The 19,411-nt window shown below is 44.2% G+C and overlaps 1 protein-coding gene across 1 annotated transcript in view; it reads right to left on the reverse strand.

The window, feature by feature from the left end:
• The window catches only part of col28a2a (collagen, type XXVIII, alpha 2a), a 146,023-nt gene that overhangs the window by 9,122 nt on the left and 117,490 nt on the right, over window positions 1–19,411 (reverse strand). The window contains exons 30-33 of the mRNA XM_041201288.1: window positions 16,017–16,052; window positions 2,201–2,237; window positions 1,160–1,717; window positions 151–401 (exon numbers count right to left, since the gene is read on the reverse strand). Coding sequence (XP_041057222.1) covers window positions 151–401; window positions 1,160–1,717; window positions 2,201–2,237; window positions 16,017–16,052 — 882 coding nt within the window. The remainder of the gene's footprint in view (window positions 1–150; window positions 402–1,159; window positions 1,718–2,200; window positions 2,238–16,016; window positions 16,053–19,411) is intronic.

Below are 19,411 nucleotides of genomic sequence, written 5' to 3' on the forward strand. Positions count from 1 at the left end.
TACTTAAGTTTTCAGCTTTGATTTGATACATTCAAAACATGCGCAACATCTCCACTTTCTGAACAGAGGCATGTTGGTGATTAATGTATAACAATCTGAAATAAAATTTCATGCAGAATTGATAAGACCAACTGGTACCTGTTCACTGACCTTTGAAATTTTTCCTACAGAGATGGATCCAGATGGTGATGGTTTCACTTGTGCAGTTACTTTCATCTTTCCAGGTACAATTGTTTGCCTGGGTTTGGCAGAAGTTAATTCAATTTCATTTCTGGTATGTGTAGAACTAGGAACTGAATATAATGGATTTCTGCTTGTTATTACTCCATTTCTAATTCGATTGTAGATCAATGCACCATTTTCATCTTCACAGAACTGTCTGACCAATTTCAACTCCAGAGCTAAAAATGAGAGAAAGAAAAAACTTTTTCTTCTTGCAATTCCCATTATATTCGCCCTATTTTCATGAAAGCCACCTAACCCTGTAACAATCCCTTTCAGCTAGCACAGCCAGCTATAATCAAAGCAATAGCCACATTACACCATGTCTGGACAATTGGAGGACAGTGAGATAACTGACCATTCAATTTTCTGTTCCCTGAGGAAAAAACTAAACTTAGCAAGTTGCCCAACCCAGTGTTAAGCTAATTCATCTAGCAAATTTCTAAAACTAACATTTTTAATAACATTAACAACTTTGTGGAGTGGTTATAAATGGAGAAATATGTTAACGGTTAATATATTTTTGTAATCTAACTATTCTATAACACAATTTCTCTTCCTTGCTTTGCCCAAATTATCCCCCTCAAATCACATATTCTTTTTATTGGTTGGAAGTCAAGATCATGCAATCTTTTTTACCTTTTTACAGATGCCACTCCATGGTTGATCATTAGGAGATATGTTTGAGTGACCTAAGAGGGACCTCCTCTAAATGTTGCAAATGCAATGATAGAGAAATGATGCCTTATAATAGTTCTAATACAACTGAGACTAAATTTGAAGCTTGATATCCAATATAGTGTGATTAATGTTGATATTTTTGACTAAGCAGCAATTGTTCTATTTTCCACCTAAGCAAAGATGGTAAAATTTTCTTTTTAATACCATTATAGTTGGAAAAAGCATCAAGTGATGACACAGCAGACACGGCACAAACCTGCAAGAGTATTGAAATCATCAATGAGGTACATGTGCTCAGTATCAGGATCTGAAGCAATTAAGTTCAATTCACGTAAGAATTCAGCTTGAGTTGGATCTGTGGTATTTACGATACCAATTGCAAACATCTCAATGTTTGCAGCATGAGCCTCACGGACAGCAACATCTAGTTTAACAGTCTCTCTTCTGTCTGCCTGTCCATCTGTTAATACTATAGCAACTTTCTTCACACCAGGCCGAGCTCCATAGAATCCCTCCTGCGTGGCTTTGCGGATAGCGGTTCCTGTGTGCGTGCCTTCTCCCATGTATAACATTTTCCTAATTGCCTGTTTGACATCTTGCTGTGTCAAGTATCGACTTAGACCAAATTCTAATCGTACTTCCAAGCTGTACAGCACAAGACCAATTCGGGTGGCATTTCTACCAACTGTTACTTTGTCAACGAGAGCAGTGACAAAATCTTTTATAATCTCGAAGTTATCTGGTCCCACACTCTCTGAGCTATCAATCACAAAGACAAGTTCCATTGGTCTTTCTTTACATTTAATTCCACAACCTGTTAAGTAAAATAATTGAAATAATATATTGACTAAACATGAATGGATATCATTTAAATAGTGTCAGTATATCAAAGTGGTATTTAAAATATTAAAGAAGTAAACTAAAATTGTTGATACTTAGGTTGGTGCATTAGAAATAACAGATTAATGTTTGCACTGGACAACTTCCGTGTCAATTTTCTGTCATTGTTGAAAGACAGGTAACAATTTGGATAGTAGAACTGACAATACATTGAATATATTTATCGTTACAACAGTTAAAAATATTTGAAGGAACACAAGAAGAATTTAAAAATTGATTCTACTTCTGGATTTGAATATTAAGGAAGTAAAATCCGGAACAAAATCTTAAATTTCTATTTAGTCATCTGGTTAGGCTCACCTTCATTACATGGTTTTACCAACTATAGCAACTTAGGATAGATAGCATTATGATAACATAAAATAATCAGTAGGTCAAATGATGAAAGGTAACTTACCACAAATTTCCTTTATCATTCTGATGATGTCCTCCCTCTAATTATATTTTTATAAATTAAATATAAAAATAATTAATATATTTGCATACAATTTTATTTTGTTAAAATTAGGCATGCATGTACGTATTAGTCATATATGTCATGAACTGAAAATTTCTGGGATGATGATTTTTTAGCAAAAGCTCTTTATTAACAAGTTACAAGAAATAAAAATATTCACAAGCTAGTCCTTGAACCAATTTCTTTTTGAAGTGAAGTTTGTGCATTTGGTGATAATGAAAATGAAGAATTACATTGCGGGGAAATTGAATATTTTTCCTCTTTCTACATATAACATACTTAGAGGTGGGATCTAGCATGCAATGGATGTCTCCTGCAGTACATTTCAAAGCTCAGCTATATAATGGAAGCATAGTGGAATGTATTTTGATCTGCTTCTGTGCTATACCTCACTTGGGAGAGAATTTATTGTTCATAACAGATGTGGGAAGCAGAAAAATGATTTATCATGCAGTACCAGCATCCCTCCATTGGATGACCATGGGTGGAATTTTACGGCCTCTCCTGTCAGTAGGATTTTCCAGTCCTGCCAAATTCAATGACTTTTGAAGGGCTCGCCTCATTTTCTGGCCTCTTCCTCCTCTGTAGTAGGGCCATAAAATTCCACCCCCCGTCACCCAAAATAAATACAAAACATGAATATATCATGTCATTGTCATGTTTCATGATTTTTTTCTGGATAATTTTGCCCAAAAACGATCTGAAAAAAAAAGACTTTTAGGTGCTGTGTTTTAAAGCAAAGTATATTCACACAAGTTAGAAAAAAGGCACTGAGGTGATAGGTGGTTAATATGCTCAATAAGTTGTTCTCTGCAAAGACTGTAAGCAATCATGAAGACGTTACACTGGGAAATCCAAGATCCTTGGCACTGGTCCAGGTGTTTCACTGGACTTTATTTTCAACCATGTACAGAGGGAGATAGAAAAGACAAGTAACTCAGGTGCAGTGAAGGTTACAAAGGCAGTCAAGTCCAGCTAAGACTGCAAGAAAGTTAGAATGCAGGGGCTTAGTTAAAAATTCTTTAGTTGAAGTCAAACATGCCCTTCTGATGTGGGGAAATATGGTGTGATCATTGTTTTATATTATTATGTGAAAACAATTGTCCTGGACTAAGTTAAGCTGAAATAAAAACATGAAGTGCTGGAAAAACCCAGCAGGTTTGGCAGCAGCTGGGGAGAGGGAAACAGATTTAAAGTTTCAAGTCCATATGACACTTCTTCAGAGTTAATCTGAACATAGCTATTATGCTGTATGCTCCCTCGCTATGAAATAAAACAGCTTAATGATTCATATCTGGGCCCATCTCACCAATGGTTTGCTCAGTCTGCTGTCAGAGAGATTGAAACAAACATGTGTGAATGACACAAATATCCAGTCCGGATCATATCCGGATATTTAAAGTGCTCAGCCAGCTTAGAGGTGTCCAGCATCACTACATCTGACCGAATAGCTAAGGCAATATCCTAAACTTGTGACAGTCATGCATTACCAACATAAACTAATCTGTTTTCAAATATCATCTTCTCTGTATTGTTTAGTATGCAACATTAGCAAGGCAGTATTTAGTGCCCCTGAAGGTATTCAGTGTTAACCACATAATGTGAGTCTGTAGTCAGATAGAGACTAGTCCACGTAGGGTGGCCGGTTACCTTCTGTGAAGTATACTTGTGAACTGTCAAATTTTACAACCAATTCAGTACTTTCTAACAATACCCCACAACTAACCAATTTCACAACTTGCTGTAGTGAAATTTGAATTTACAATCCATGGGTTTCTAGCCCAGTATCATAACCAGTAGTCCAGAGCACTCATATGCTGAATTTGTAGAATGCATGTACTGTACCTATACACTACTAGCTCTGACAAATATTTTACCCACTATGCTGTATATAGTCACTTTGTTTTAAGGATAAAGGATTTTTCTTGGGGGGTCTTCTGCACTTATGGGGCGGAATTTTACAACACTGTTGCAGTGGGGGTGGGGCCATAAAATGCAATGAGCTGCATCGGCTTCAGTAGGACTGTAAAATCCCGCTGGCATAAAATTTCATCCATGCTGTAATTTCAGCAGGGACACTCATCCATCTGTTGGAAAATGGCAATAACCTGGTTCTGTTAGGTGCTCGCCATTTCTAGAATATTCCAGACAGCCTTGTAAAGGAAACGGCCTGGAGCCGTGAAAAATTTTATTTTAAAAAAAGAATCAACATTTGGCCCCCCTTTGGCCCAAGAGAGAGGCTCCATAAGGTTTGGAGATGGTGGGGGCAGCCCTTGCCAGTCTCGGAAAGCAGCCAGGTTCTGCGTTATCTGGATACACAGGGCAGATGGGTGCATGTTGTGGCCCCATGTAAATTAGGAGTCACACAAACTCCAATGAAGACAGAGCTGGAGGATACCAGTGGGTATGATCCCAGGTAACTGTTGGATTAGCGTTCGCAGTAAGGCCTTGACACTCTTCCTAAAATGTGGTGCCCAGAATTGAAAAAAAAACTTCAACTGAGGCCTAAACCTATAAAGGTTTACTATAACTTCCTTGCTTTTTCAGTCAGTGGACCTGAACTTCCGCGGAGTGGCTATCAGAGTTGGTTTGCCACTCCGATCATAGTTTCCTACCTCGAAATCCAGGTGATCTTTCCCTCTCAACCTTCCAAATCAGGCTGGGTGAGAACTGTATAGGGCAGTGCACTCCTGAGACCTTCAGTCAAGGGCTGCTTAGTCAGACGTAACAAGGTCACACCCCTTTTTTATGGCACTAGCTGTCATAAAGCAGGGTAAGTTTAAAGGTCCAGTCACTTTGAAGCCAGGGGGAAGATAGGTTTGTAAAGTAAATGGTTAGGATTAGGGTCAGGTGGTCAGTGGGGTGGTGGGGGCGGGGGGTCGTGTCGGTTGCGGGGGGGAGTCAGTAGTAGGGGTCGGTTGGTTGGGGGGGGGTGAGGTTGGGTGGTCAGTGGAGGAGGTTGGGGTCGGGTGGTCAGTGGGTAGGATTGGGGGTACGGGTTCAGGTGGTCAGTGGGGGAGGTCAGTTGGTTGGAGGGATGGGGGTTAGGTGGTCAGTGGAGGTCGGATGGTCAGTGGGGGGTAGGAGTCAGGTGGTCAGTGGTGGTCAGGAGTCAATGGGCGTGTCAGGTGGTCATCGAGGGGTATCAGTTGGGGGGGGGGTGAGTTAGGCATTGTACAGTCAGAGGGTCCCATGCAGGTCAGTGCGAGGGTTAGGGGCACCCCTTAGGGGGGCTCAGGGGAGGTATGGGGGTTCCCGTGGGGTAGAACGGAGGGGTAGACAGGAAGGTGGAGGGCTCATGGGGGTTGAGGGATAATGGGGGTCCTGTGGGTGTTGCTGGAAACCAGTACAATAGTTACCCAGAAGCTAGAAATGGTTCTACTTTTTCTAACTTTTGCAGGGTATGTAAGTTACGGGTCAATGGGAGGAATTGTCCCAGATTTGCATTAAGTGTGGTAGTGGATGGGTAAATGACGTTTTACCCGCAGGCTGGGATGGAGGGTTTTCACGCCGTATCACCCCAAACCCGTCACATTATTTGTGCATTCCCCAGAAACACGCAATTTCCATGGCGGCCGGACTCTCATTTGCCTGCCCACCATCACCACGCCACTTCATCACGCTGGGTACTTTAATTAAAGTCCAGTTGCGCATACATCTCAGTGCTTCCAGACCGTGACCGCTGCAGGAAAGACATGGCCCTGAAAGGCAAAAAGACTGCAGACCACAGGTTTAGCGACACGCCACTGGAACGCCTTTTGGATGCTGTGGAGTCCCACCGGAATGTCCTCTACCCCAGCTTTGGCCGCAGGATGGGGGTTGGCGGCGGTGGGGGGAGGGGAGGGGGGTTGCAGTGGCATGGGAGGCAGTGGTCAGAGCCAACGCCCTTCCAAAGAGAACAGCCATGCAGTGCCACAAGGGGATGAATGATCTCCTGTGTTCCGCCAGGGTAAGTTATTCTTCTCATCACTTTCAACTCTCTCACTCACAAACCCATTTCCTCAGGGCCCTCCTCACTGCTGGTTCAAGGGACATCACCATCACTCCCTCACACTTGCCATCATTGTCCTCAACCCGTCCATGGGACCACTCAGCCCCCACACATGCCAGGCATACTTATCACCTGGCCTGGCAGGCACCCTGCTCCATCTCCATCTCTATTCATGGAAGACAAGCTGGGACACAAGAAGGAGTGATCGCAGACCAGTGGAGGAATGCCTGAAATCAAGGTCCTCACGGATTTTGAAAACACCATGTGGCTGGTGACGATCTGGAGCAGTGCTATGCTGAATGTGAGGTCAGCGGTGCTCTACCAAGTGAGGATCCAGCTGTGCAACATCTATCAGAAACCATGCTGTGAGTGATGTGTCCTGTTTCACAGACCACTGCCACGCACTTATTATCTCCCCTTGCTACCATAGGCATATCTGGGAAACAGCCGACAAGTCCATGCCCAAGGCTGCCAATTAAGCCCCAACAAAACCTCTGAAGAGGAATCTAGAGGCACCCTCTCTGAAGTCCCGTCACAGTGCTCATCCACACCCTCCACCAGCGCAGAGACACACACCTTGGAGGGACCTAGCTTTAGAATAGCCTTGGGATCACAATCTGGTGAGCACATTGCACTGTCTGATCTACAGCAGGTTGCAGCAGGGACTTCTCTGGTGCCTAACACTCGGAAGACTGCTGGAGGTCAGAAATTTGTTGAGTCTGAGTCAGATGATGAGCCACTGGACTCGGACATGTCACAGTTGCTGAAGCTGCCAAGGCAAGCTTGGGAACATCAGGAAGGGATGTGCACTGCATTCCACAGATTGAAAGACACAATGAGGGAGTCTGTCCGCCTTCACACTGGGGTGATAGCACCTGCATCCAACGCACTGATGTCAACACTGGTGGCTGCCATGACGACCTTGGTCCAGGACATCGCTCCTGCACTGCTGCGCTGGCTTAATTTCATCGCTGATGCCAGAGTTGACCTCCAATTGTGCGTACACGAGAGGGCTTCCTGGGCATCCCAATCTCACTCCAGCTACACCTTCTCCTCAAGGAGTCAGCCTGGGGCCCTCGAGCACCCACGGGGAGGAGGATCAGCAGGTGCACACTCTGGTGCCACGCGTCCAGCTGACTCTGGGCGTGTCTAGCCCATTTGAAACCCCTCTTCCTGTGACCTCAACAGCTCCAGCTCCACAGGCCGAGGAGGGTGCCACTGCCACACAGCAGGCCAGGGCCCTCCAAGTCTTGGCCCTCCTGAGGATGCCCACTAAGGTCATCACGGACAGGATGTAGCAGTCAGCAGGCTGCCTCCACCTCCGCTGTGGATGTTCGGGGAGCACCAGGACGTAGCTGCAGTGTTAGGAAAGTTAAGAATTAGTTGCATAGCCTGGGCACGGGTGTTAATCACTTGTACATAATGTTCACTATTGTCAATAAATTCCCAGGAATGTCTCCCTGCCTATGGCTCCTTGTTCTGATAAGCAGTGTTCTTGTCATACAGATGTGAAACCTTTCTATACAAGATAAAGGCAGGTGTCTCAGTCCAGGGCCTCTTCCCTGTGCTTTGAGCAGCCCTCAGACCACAGTGATGGTCCAGCCTCGCACTCCCTGGACTCATTACTGATGCCTGCACCTCGGCAGTGCTGTTCATTGCTGCCAGAATGTAGTGGGCAGGCGCCACAGAGTTCTCTCAGTCTCTGTGTGCTCTCAGCACCTTTAAACTGTGACCAGTGACGCTGTGCTCCTGAAGTGGTCAGGTGCTGAAGGACAAAGGATCAGATGCTTCTAAAGTTTCACAGCTGCGTCTCTATGATATGACCCTGATCACAGAACACAAGCAAGCTGCCCTCGGCCAGACAAAGCCAGACATTCTCAGATGCTATGTGAAGATCTATGGAGTGTCCTCACTGCATGTCATCATCATCCTCCTGCAATCAAGCGACTATTAGGCCTCCACTGCATCTCTATGACAGGAGCATTCTCACAGAGGGTATTCATGCTGCCATAAGCCAGATTGGAGTCAAATGTTCACAGGGACAATGTGAGGGTCTATGGGGTCACGTTACTGCATGTCGTCATCCTCCTCCACAAATCTAGCAGCTATGAGGGCCTCCTGAGTGTGCCTGCCTTGTCTGGCCAGTACAAGGGCCTCATCAACGTCATTCTTGCCTTCGAGAACCTCCTCACCCTCATCCCCATCAGCACCCTCCTCATTGGAGGAGGCCTCCAGGTCCTCCATCTCCACCTCAACCAGCTCCCCTCCCCGTTGCAGCACAGGTTGCAAAGGGCGCAGCAGCCAACAATGATAATGTGTGACACCCTTTGCGGAATGTATTGCAGGGCTCCACCAGACTGGTCCAGGCACCGGAACCTCATCTTCAGCATCGCAATGATTTGCTCCACCAAGTTGAGCCTCGTTATACAGTCGCTCTGCTGCAGTCTGAGGCCGCCTCACGGATCTCATCAGCCACAGCCTCTGCGGGTAGTCCTTGTCCCTGAGGAGTCATCCCTGCAGCTTCTGTGGGCCCTGGGAGACTTCAGGGATCTCTGACCGACTGAAGATGTAGGAGTCAGGCACAGTCCCTGGAAACCGTGCGCACACTTGCAGATGCTTTTCTGGTGGTTGCACACCAGCTGCACATTCAGCGAGTGGAACCCCTTGCGATTGATGTAGTTCACCGCATATTGCGATGGAGATCTGAGTGCCATGTGAGTGCAGTCGATCGCACCCTGCACCTGTGGGAAACCTGAGATCTGGGCGAATACAATCGCTCTTGCATCCTGGCTGTCCAGGTCCTGGACAAAATGCACAACATTGTGTGCCCTCGCAAAGGTGGCATCCATGACCTCATGGATGCATTTGTAGGTGGAGGCTTGTGGGATCCCACAGAGGTTACCTGTGGAGCGCTGAAAGGAGCCACTGGCGTAGAAATTGAGCACTTGCAGTCACTTTCACAGCCACTGGCAGTGGATGCCCTCTATGTCCCTGTGGCGCCAAATCCTGTAGTAGCTGGCTGTAACCAACCAGTTCCTAAACATGTGCAGTCTTTGGCAACACTGGTTCTCGGTCATCTGCAGGAATGAAAAGCAGTGACTTTAGACCCTGGGTGTCACTAGACACTGACCAGTGACGGCTCACTGTGTCTCTTCGGCGGCGTGTGCAGGAACCCCAGACGCTGCTTCTTCCCGAGGTTGCTGCACCTGCCTTTGCACAGCAAAGAGCCTCAGTTACTCTCTCCTCCGTCGTCTTTGCTTTCTGTAAGCCAACAGCTAGTTCACAAGGCCCCACGATCCTGACGTATTCCTCCTGCAGGATGAAATAGAGGGATACATGGTTAACACGGGTATATTAAGAACCTGCCCTGGTTAAGTGTGAAGGCTCCTTAATGCTTCACAAAGAGTGCTGGCCACCACATGGACAGCCAGAGATTAGTGTGCGGCATGGCTGCCCGAAACCACACCACCTCCGCCCCACTCCACCTGACCAATTGGCGGCAGCTTTGCCCATTGCATTACATACTGTGCTCTCAGCTTAGGCATTCTCCTAACCCGTGCTGCAAGGCTGCACTGTTAGCTTGAACCATGGGGGAGACTGGTCCAAACCGGAATGCTGGCATTGCCAGGGTCTGTCTGCGCCTCCAGCAGTGACTGCTCCACGGCCAGTGTTGTAGGGTGGCCGAGTTGTTCTATTAATGATAGAGTTGATCTGAAGACACTTCTTGGGTAGAAATATTAAGTTTATTTACAATATACTCAGCAGCAACTACATGTGTGCTGTCAATGCCAACTCTATCTCTACACTGACTACTGAGTTAGCCCACACTAATTTCCTATTGGTTACAACAGATCATGTGATTTTCCTTAACAAGTATTATTCTTAAAGATATATTACACACCATATATACCATAATTACTACATTCCTCCCCCTTTAACTCAGCTATACATATTATATTTACAAGTACATATTTTTCAAGACAACTTAATATTCACACTGGGTAAAGAATTTACAAGTTCAGTCTTTCAGGTGATTTCCTGGTACATGTGAACATCGCAGCTCCACAAATTCAGATTCTTTGCCAGGAATCTCTTGTTCTGGAGTTGCCTGAACATCAGGTTGCACTTCTGTATCCTCAACTCTTACAGGATCAGACATGTCAGTCCTGGGTTGAGTATTCTCAACAAGAAACGCAGACCTGCTCATGATCATTGGTGAAAACATATCTTGATCATTTGACTTTATCTTCCTTAAATGGTCCATATGTTTGCGGATGATCTGGCCTTCCACCTCTATGTGGTAAGCTGGAGGTCCAATCATCGCACTTATTTCACCTGGTAACTAATTTGGTCCTTTCCCAAAGTTTTTCATGTCTACTGGCTCTCCCATGGTAAATTTTCTTGCGACTATGGCACTTGTGTATAGTTTTCTGGCTTCCCTGACTCCTTTCCCCCATCCCCTCTAAATTCGGCATTATTAAGCTCAATCTTGTCCTGAGATGGTGTTTCAACAATAACTCTGCAGGTGTGACACCTGTAGTTGTATGAGAGGTAGTCATTTTCTGAAAAAGAAAGCATGCTGGCTTGGTTGCCAAGGAATTGTCAGTTAGCTTTTTCATCCTGCCTTGAATGTTTGAACCGCCCTTCCGGCAAGTCCATTTGAAGAAGCGGGGTATGGTGCAGTGTTCACATGAGTGAGACCGTTGAGACTGATAAACCATTGAAACTCAACACTTGTAAACGCTGTGTCATTATACGAAACGACTACTTCTGGTAATCCATGAATGGAAAAACTCTGACGTAGTTTCTCAATTGTAGCAGCCGACATTGGTGACTTAACCGCATATACGTCCAACCATTTTGAATGGGCATCGACAATGAGCAGAAACACTGTTCACAGGAATGGTCCAATGTAGTCAATGTGTAACCGCACCCAGGGTCTACCTGGCCACTCCCATGGGTGTAATGGAGCTGTCACTGGCAACTTTTGCAGTTGCTGATATTGCACACAGTGCTTTACTAAACTCTCTATTTCGCCAGCCATTCCAGGCCACCTTAGATAGCTGCATGCTATGGTCTTTATTTGTGAAATTCCTGGATGGGCACTGTGTAGTTCAGTTAAAAGTGGTTCCCTTCCCTTTGGAGGAACTATCACTCGTGCTCCCCACAATAAGGTGCCATCCTGGCTGGTTATTTAATGTCATCTGTTGAAGTACAGTTCCATTTTGTCAGATATGGGCTCCTGTGACCAACCATGTAGCATTTGTTCTTGTACCTAAGATAGGACTGGGTCCCAACTTGTCCAGTCTCTGTATCTGTTAAGCACATACCGAAGAGGAATATAAGAAATTTAACAGTAAAACAAATTCCTGTGGAACTGGGATGTGCTCATTATTTTCTTGCAAAGGCAAACAATTAAGAGCATCGGCGTTTGCGATTTGATTGCCAGGCCTATATACGAAAGTGTATTCATATGCTGCCTGAATTAAAGCCCATCATTGTATTCTTGCTGAGGCTATGGGTGGTATGGACTTGTCATCACTAAACAATCCTAGCAATAGTTTGTGGTCTGAAATGATTATAAAATGGTGGCCGTGTACGTACTGATAAAATTTCTTGACACCAAAGATGATGGACAGGGCTTCTTTTTCTATCTGCGAGTATCCATTTTCTACTGCGGTAAGCGTCCTTGATACATAACCTATTGGCCATTCTGTACCGTCGACCATCTGATGAGAAAGCACTGCCTCCACTCCGTAGGGAGGTGGGTCACATGTCAGCACCAATTCTTTCATCTGGTCATAACGCACTAATAGATTGGACGAGTGCAACAATTGTTTCACCTTTATGAAAGCTTCTTTCCGGAGTGCCTCCCAAGACCAAAGTTGGCTCCTTTTGAGTAGAGAATGCAGGGGGGACAGCACTGTAGACAAATTGGGTAAGAACCGCCCATAATAGTTAATTCCTAGGAATGGTTTGAGCTCTGAGGCGTTCTTTGGCGCAAGTGCCTCTCTTATGGCTCTCAACCGGGTGGAGGCCTTGTGAATCTATCCAGTGGCCCAAATAGATTACCTCCTTCACTTGAAACGTGCACTTTTTAAAAATATGCACTTCAGCTTGAAAGTAACATTTTAACACTTCTTCTAAGTTTGCCGAAAGCTTTTTTTCAGTGAATCCTGTCACCAATACATTATCTAAATAGACTACAATCTGGGGCAGTCTCTGCAGTAAACTTCCCATTGTTCTCCGAAAGATGGCACAAGCAGAGGAGACACTGAAAGGCAATCGTGTGTATTGGTACAACCCTTGTGGGTGTTAATTGTGACAATTTCTCTGGGGGCATTATCCACTCTAACTGTTGATAAGCATGATTCATGTCAAGCTTTGTGCACATTATCCCTCCTGCCAGCTTGGCATACAGGTCTTTGATTTTTGGATTGGGCTGCCTGTCTAGCTTAGCTATTTTATTAACCTTCAGTTTGTAGTCTCCATAAATTCGGATGCTTTGGTCGGGTTTAAGGACGGGGACTATGGGTGCTGCCCATTCTGAGAACTGCACAAGTTGTATAACGCCCAGTTTCTCTGATCAATGTCGACTTTTTCCCACAGGGCATATGGCACCTGTATCGCCTTCATGAGCGAAGGGTTGCTTCCGGATCCACATGAATCTTGGCCTGGATTTTCCCCAGTTCATCCCTAAAGACGGTGGCGTACTTCCTAAGGAGCTCTGGTGGCCCACTTGCTCTCAACTGGAAAACTTCAGACCTTTCTAACTTAATTTCCTCTAACCAATTTTGCCCCAGGAAGCTTGGCCCTTCATCTGCTACTACCATCCAGGGTAGCTTTGCTGATTGGCTTCCATAATGGACAGTTACTTTGCTTATGCCTTTTACTTTAATGTCTTCACCTGTATACGTTTTTAGTTTGGTGGCTGTTTCTTCTAAACTTAATTGGTGTTCACCATTATTCAAATATCTGAAGGTATGTTCCCCAATTACTGTAGTGGAAGCTCCCGTGTCCACTTCCATTCTAACAGGTTTGCCATTTACTTTGTGAAAAATATTGGTCTGCCTTTCCAACTTTCAGATTAAACAACGAGTAAATGTCTGAATTTGATGCTTCAGGCCCTTCTACATTGTAGATTTCATTGGGCGTCTTCTTTTGTTTACAGGCCTGCTTGAATTGTTCCTTGCATTGCCTCATCATATGTCCATTTCTATTACAAAAGTGGCATTCAATTTTTTTAAACTGCCAATCACTAAAAGGCTAATTGTTTCCACCTCTATTAAAATTATTCTACAATTTCTCTGCCAAATTATTTTTCTTTATTCTTTGGCTAGCTGGTCTGTTTCCCGTTTAACGGGGGCATCTCGCTTTTTTGCACCTCTTTCGGCTGAGGTTTCCCACCCGATGTGGAGGACGGCACCATTTTGTGCACCCTGCATTACTTTTGAATCTCTTATTGCACTTTCCATGGTCAATGCTATCTCTAGCATCTTCTTGAAATCCAAATTCACTTTGGACAATAATCTTTTCTAAATAGTGTCCTCTTTCACACCACACCCAAAACAATCTCTGAGCAAGTCATTCAGAGTCATACTGATGTCACAATGTTCCATTAGCTGCTTCAAATTTGTCATGAAGCATGCAATTGTCTCATCCGGGGCTCTATTTTGTGAATTAAATCTGAACCTCTGCGTCGTGACTGAGGGCTTTGGTTGAAAGTGACCTTTCACGAGGTCCACCAATTCAGCGAAATTCTTCGAATCTGGGGCACTGGATGCCAACAAACTTCGAATCAGACTATAGGTTTTGCTCCCACAAGTACTCAAGGGGATCGCTCACCTCTTCTCTTCCCCTGTAATCTCATTCATTTGAAAACAGAAAGTGAGGCATCCTATGTATTGAGACCAATCATCTGTGGCTGGTTCAAAAGGATCAATTCTCCCAAATTGTGGCATGTTGAGAGGGGATAAATTCTTCAATTCTAATAGAGCTTGCTACTTACAATCACTAGGCAAGGTTCAATGCCGATTTCTTTTTAACTTGATTTCTTCTATTCAATCTTCTTTTATCCTCATCGCCAGTTTGTTGTCGGGTGGCCAAGTTGTGCTATTAATGGTAGAGTTGATCTGCAGACACTTCTTGAGTGGAAACATTAAGTTTATTTACAATATAATCAGCAGCAACTACATATGTGCTTTCAGCTCCAACTCTATCTCTACACTGATTGCTGAGGTAGCCCATGCTCCTCTCCTATTGGTTACTACAGATCATGTGATCTTCCTTAACAAGTATTATTCTTAAAGATGCATTACACATTAAATAAAACTATAATTACTAAAGCCAGCTTTAGCGGGGAGATTGTACAACATGTGCAGTCGTCCAACTGTTCTGCAGTTCACTAAAATGCTCATGGCCTTGCAGTCTGTGCCAGAATGGCTGGTGGGGGGAGTGGGGGGGGGGAGCTTTGGAGCTTTGATGCCTCTGTATTGCATGAGTGAGCAGATAAGCTAGAAGCCCGACTCCAATCATATCAATGTGGCAATGCAGGAACTGTCTCAGTTGCAGAGGAATGGTCACTTTATACAGGTTTCCCTAATGTGTGGCTGCTGCTTCCCTCACCCACCCTACCCCCCACCCCAAATGCTTGTGTGCTATATTCAATGGCAGGGCTGCTGTTGCCCCCAGTCCGCCCCCAAACCACCTCAATCGCAAGGCAGCCCTTGCACCCCCTCCCCACAAGTTGCCTCAATGGCAATAACCCCACCCCCAATGCTCTTCAAGCTTGAAGACCAACAGGCGACCCTGGCGAGCACTGCTACTGTGTACTCACCTCTGAGTTCCCCTCAAAGTGCAGCCTGCCAAGTACACATCTTTTATGTCCTGTTGTGAAACATGTCAGCGTGCTTTCCCACCAACGTGGATGGGATATTGAGCAAGGGGGAACGATTCCGGTGGGCTGGCCTAATAATGATATGCAGATGTATTACAATGAGGTTCCCGATGTCTGATGGCGGGAAATGCGGCCTGCCATCAGTGGGCTGAGCGGACAATCGCAAACTGGTTTCACACCGTCGTGAAACTGATTGCACCATATTATCCGCTCACGCCACCGAATACGCCCGATGCCAGTGGGCATGGAAAATCCCAGCCAATGTCTCTATCAGTAAAGCCAAGGATCACATATATTTATCAACAGCTTTCTCAACTTGTACTGCTACCTTCAAAGATTTATGTACATACATTCCAAGGTCTCGTTATTCCTGCACTTGCTTTAAAATTGTAAGATTTACTTAATATTACCACTCCACATTCCTCCTATCAAAATGTATCACTTCATACATCTCTGCATTAACTTTCAACTGCCCATTTCACAAGTTCCTCCTGAAGTTTGTTGCTATCCTCCTCATTGTTAACCACATTTCAGAGTTTTGTATCATCCACATACTTTGAAATTGTGCCCTGTATCCCCAAGTCCAGATCATTAATATATATCAAAAAGAGCATTGGTCCTAGCATCATCCCCTGAAGAACAGCAGTTCCCTCAATTCTGAGAATTTCACCATTAATTTTGTATCCACATTGCCACTGTCTCTTTAATCGCAGGAGCTTTAATTTTGCTAACACCTATCACATGGTACTTTGTGAAACGTCTTTTGATATATATATATATATATATATATATACACACACATACATACACACATACACTTATATATATACATAATTATGTAACCATGTGTGAAAATAACTGTTACTTACTGTTAGGCCAGGATCACCTTTTACTCCAGGTCTACCCTAAGTGATTGGAAGTTATTGTAAAAATAGTTAGAATAAAAACAAGTAATATATCAAAAAGATAGTGCCATGAACTATTTTAGCACATTACCTATAGATATAATTGTAACAAAATACTGCAAAGATATTGAGGGTAATTTTAACTCAGAGCCATGATCAATGCTTGAAGCTGGCTGCCACATGTGGTGGATCTGAAAAAGGAAATTGTTGTGAGCTGCCTGGTTTGCTTCATTTCTATGTAGCAGTGCAGACTCCTGCAGAAATAAAAAGGCGGCTGGTGCATGGAAGCAGGGTTTCACTTGGAAGGAGATAATGACTGGGGAATGGAGGGAATGGTCCCTGGTACAAGGGAAGAAGTGAGGGGTGGAGGGCCAGAGTTGATCGCAATCCAGGGAGGAAAGGGGAGATCCACGGTTCCCGGGGGAGTATGTTGTAGGGTGTTGGATACCGTTCGGTAGGTCTTAATGAAATCCTGGTAATCTTAAGTAGGTTAACTGTATGTATTTATTAACAACAAGAACTATGTACATATATACAGTAAAGGGTTCAAACTAGGAGCTGTCTCCATGCTTGCTTGTACATATTGCTCTGTCCAACACTTGACTGACTCCTAGGAGTGGGTCAAGTGTCGTCTTACATCATTGTGTGGACAGTATTGTACTCAGTGCCACGTTAACCCTTTATGTGCCAGACCCTTAGACTACAGAGTATTCCCACTTTTCCCAACCAATGAAGAAACCTAAAAATAATGAAAAGGACTTAATTTTGTGGGCTTCTCCTGCTTGTTGCCCATTTTCAAAAGTGGCTTTGGCATGGCATCACTGTCACAACAGTTAAAATTAAATTAGGGTCCGAATTACATCACCTGACCTCATCACTTAAAACACTGATAAGACCTTTCTGTGATGTGGGGCCTCCTGCTGCCTTCAACCTGACAGTTAAAATGGTGCCAGTCAGCAAGCACACTCACAAGATTTTAACCCCCAAACATTGTGGGCAGAATTTTCTGCCTACCGGGCGGGCCTGACCCAATCTCCGGCGGGCAGGGAGCCGATTCCCACCGAAGAAGCGGACCCCGCTGCCATTTTATGTGGCTGGGCTAATTAAGGCTCGCCCAGTGTGATGTCCGGCGGGAAGTGCTATGCACTCTCTGTGCGGGATGGGGGGATTCCCCAATGCGAGAGTGTGCTCTTTCGCGCATGCGCACGAAAGAGCGCATATCTTGCTGAGGCTAAGTGCTGCCTCAGGGAGATCGCTGACAATTGTGAAAACATTAAAAATAGAAAAAAAATCCTTAACATGTCCCCCTCATGTGACAATGTCACATGAGATGGGACATGTTCATAAATTTCACTAAAACTTTATTAAACTTCTTAAATCCCTACATGAAACCTCATCCCGCCGGTAGATGAGGTTTCATGTTTTTTCTATTCCCCGCCGGGGCTTCTGGCCTGCCCAACAACCTTAAGGTTGGATGGGTAGATCCTTTAATTGTTTTAATGATCCTGTCAATGGCCTCAATTGGCCAGTGACAGGTTGGCGGGCCTGCAGCAAAATCAATTGCGGAGCCGCCTTCCTGAAGATTTAAATGGGGCGGGATGACATCAGGGGTTCCCGCCGATGTCATCCTGCATCATTTTGTGCGTCGGCAAGCTGGCCCTGCCCCTGCTCGCTGATAGCAAAATTCAGCCCTATGTTTCTGCTTGGCGGGATGGGTTAAAATTGCCCTCATTCTGTAGATCTACAAAGAAAGTCTTGAATGTAGGTCTTTCAAAGCACTTTACAAAGAATAACAGAGGTTATGGCAAACCACAGCAAGAATTTAACACACAGTAACATCTCACAAAAAGTAATGAAACAAATATCCAATTGGATGAATGAAAAATGTCTTCTCTGATTAATGCCAGGAGACCTTTATTGTCTGCTTCAACTAGCAGAAGTCTCAGTTTTAACATCTCATTTGAAAACATTCCCTCAGAACCACATTGGTGTGCCAACTTAGATTACATGCTCACAGTGGTTGGGGTCCATAGTTCCTCTTGATCATTGCCATGTCAATAACAGAGTCTGTGGATTTGCTTTGAGTTGGTCTTACTGTGGTGCCTTGGTATGCCTTTCATATCTAAAATATTTTCATTTTCACTGCATGGGCAGTAATCAGATGAAGCAGATAGCCCAGCTGTTATTGCCCAACAATAGAATGAAAATTGGATATGTTCTTTAAAAAGATGATCTACTTCGTCAGATTGCTGTTCATGTAGTGAAAATGAAAATTTACCTTATTGTATCTTGCATTCATCAAATTGAACCCATATCATTTACTTGACTTTCAGGTGCCTACCATGGGATTTTGCAGTTTGCAACTTTCTGCTTCCTGACATCTCATGGAAGTTGCTATTGGGAAACTCTATTTTCATGTGTATGCTTCCCTCAGTGGTTCTTGATCTGACATTTCCAATGATTAATGTAGAGATTAATTAATAATTTTTCAGGAGATCAAAAACAAACTTTCCAAGATGAGTAAATAACAACTATCTCCCAATAATGTATTCCAAAAATACATGAATAAATTTTTTAGAAATGTTGGCATTTCTGATAAAGCAACATGCTACTAAAAAGTACAATAAGTATTGCAACAAAGAAACATACAAAACCTGTTCCCATTGAAGAACATACTGCTTCCTTTGAGCCCACTTCAAATGCAGGAAAAAAAGCCTAATTGTACCACAAAAGCCAGGAAACCTGTTCAAAAATGCCCACCAGAATTCTTCTCTTCCCCTTCTGAATGAGACTACAATCATGTGCCCCTTTTAAGTCCACGTGGGAGAGGAGGTAGCACAAGTTAATCAATGTTATTGGGTGGGCAGAGTAGATGGGGAGAAGCTGTTCCTGCTCGCAAAAGGAACGAGAAGGCACAGATTTAAAGTGATTTGCAAAAGAAGCAAATGTGATGTGAGAAAAAACTTTTTCACACAACCAGTGGTTCGCGTCTGGAATGCACTGCTTGGCAGTGTGGTGGAGGCAGGTTCAATTGATGCATTCAAGAGGGCATTAGATGCTTATTTGAATAAAAACAATGTACAGAGGTACAGGGAAAAGGCAGGGCAATGACACTAGGTCATAATGCTCACTTGGAGAGCTGGTGCAGACACGATGGGCCGAATGGCCTCCTCCTGTGCCGTTAAAATTCTGTGGTTCTAATTCTGTTATGGTAAGAGATAGGAAGGAAATAATCACCAGTTAATGTCTAATGAATATGAAGCAGTTCGTTTACAGAGAATCTGATGGCTACAACTTTACATTTTCAGGGAAATGTTAGCATGAAATAACAAAAATGATTAATTCAATATAGGAACAAT

This window comes from Carcharodon carcharias, chromosome 12 (genome assembly GCF_017639515.1).
Source record: "Carcharodon carcharias isolate sCarCar2 chromosome 12, sCarCar2.pri, whole genome shotgun sequence".
In the NCBI taxonomy this organism is placed as follows: Eukaryota; Metazoa; Chordata; class Chondrichthyes; order Lamniformes; family Lamnidae; genus Carcharodon; species Carcharodon carcharias.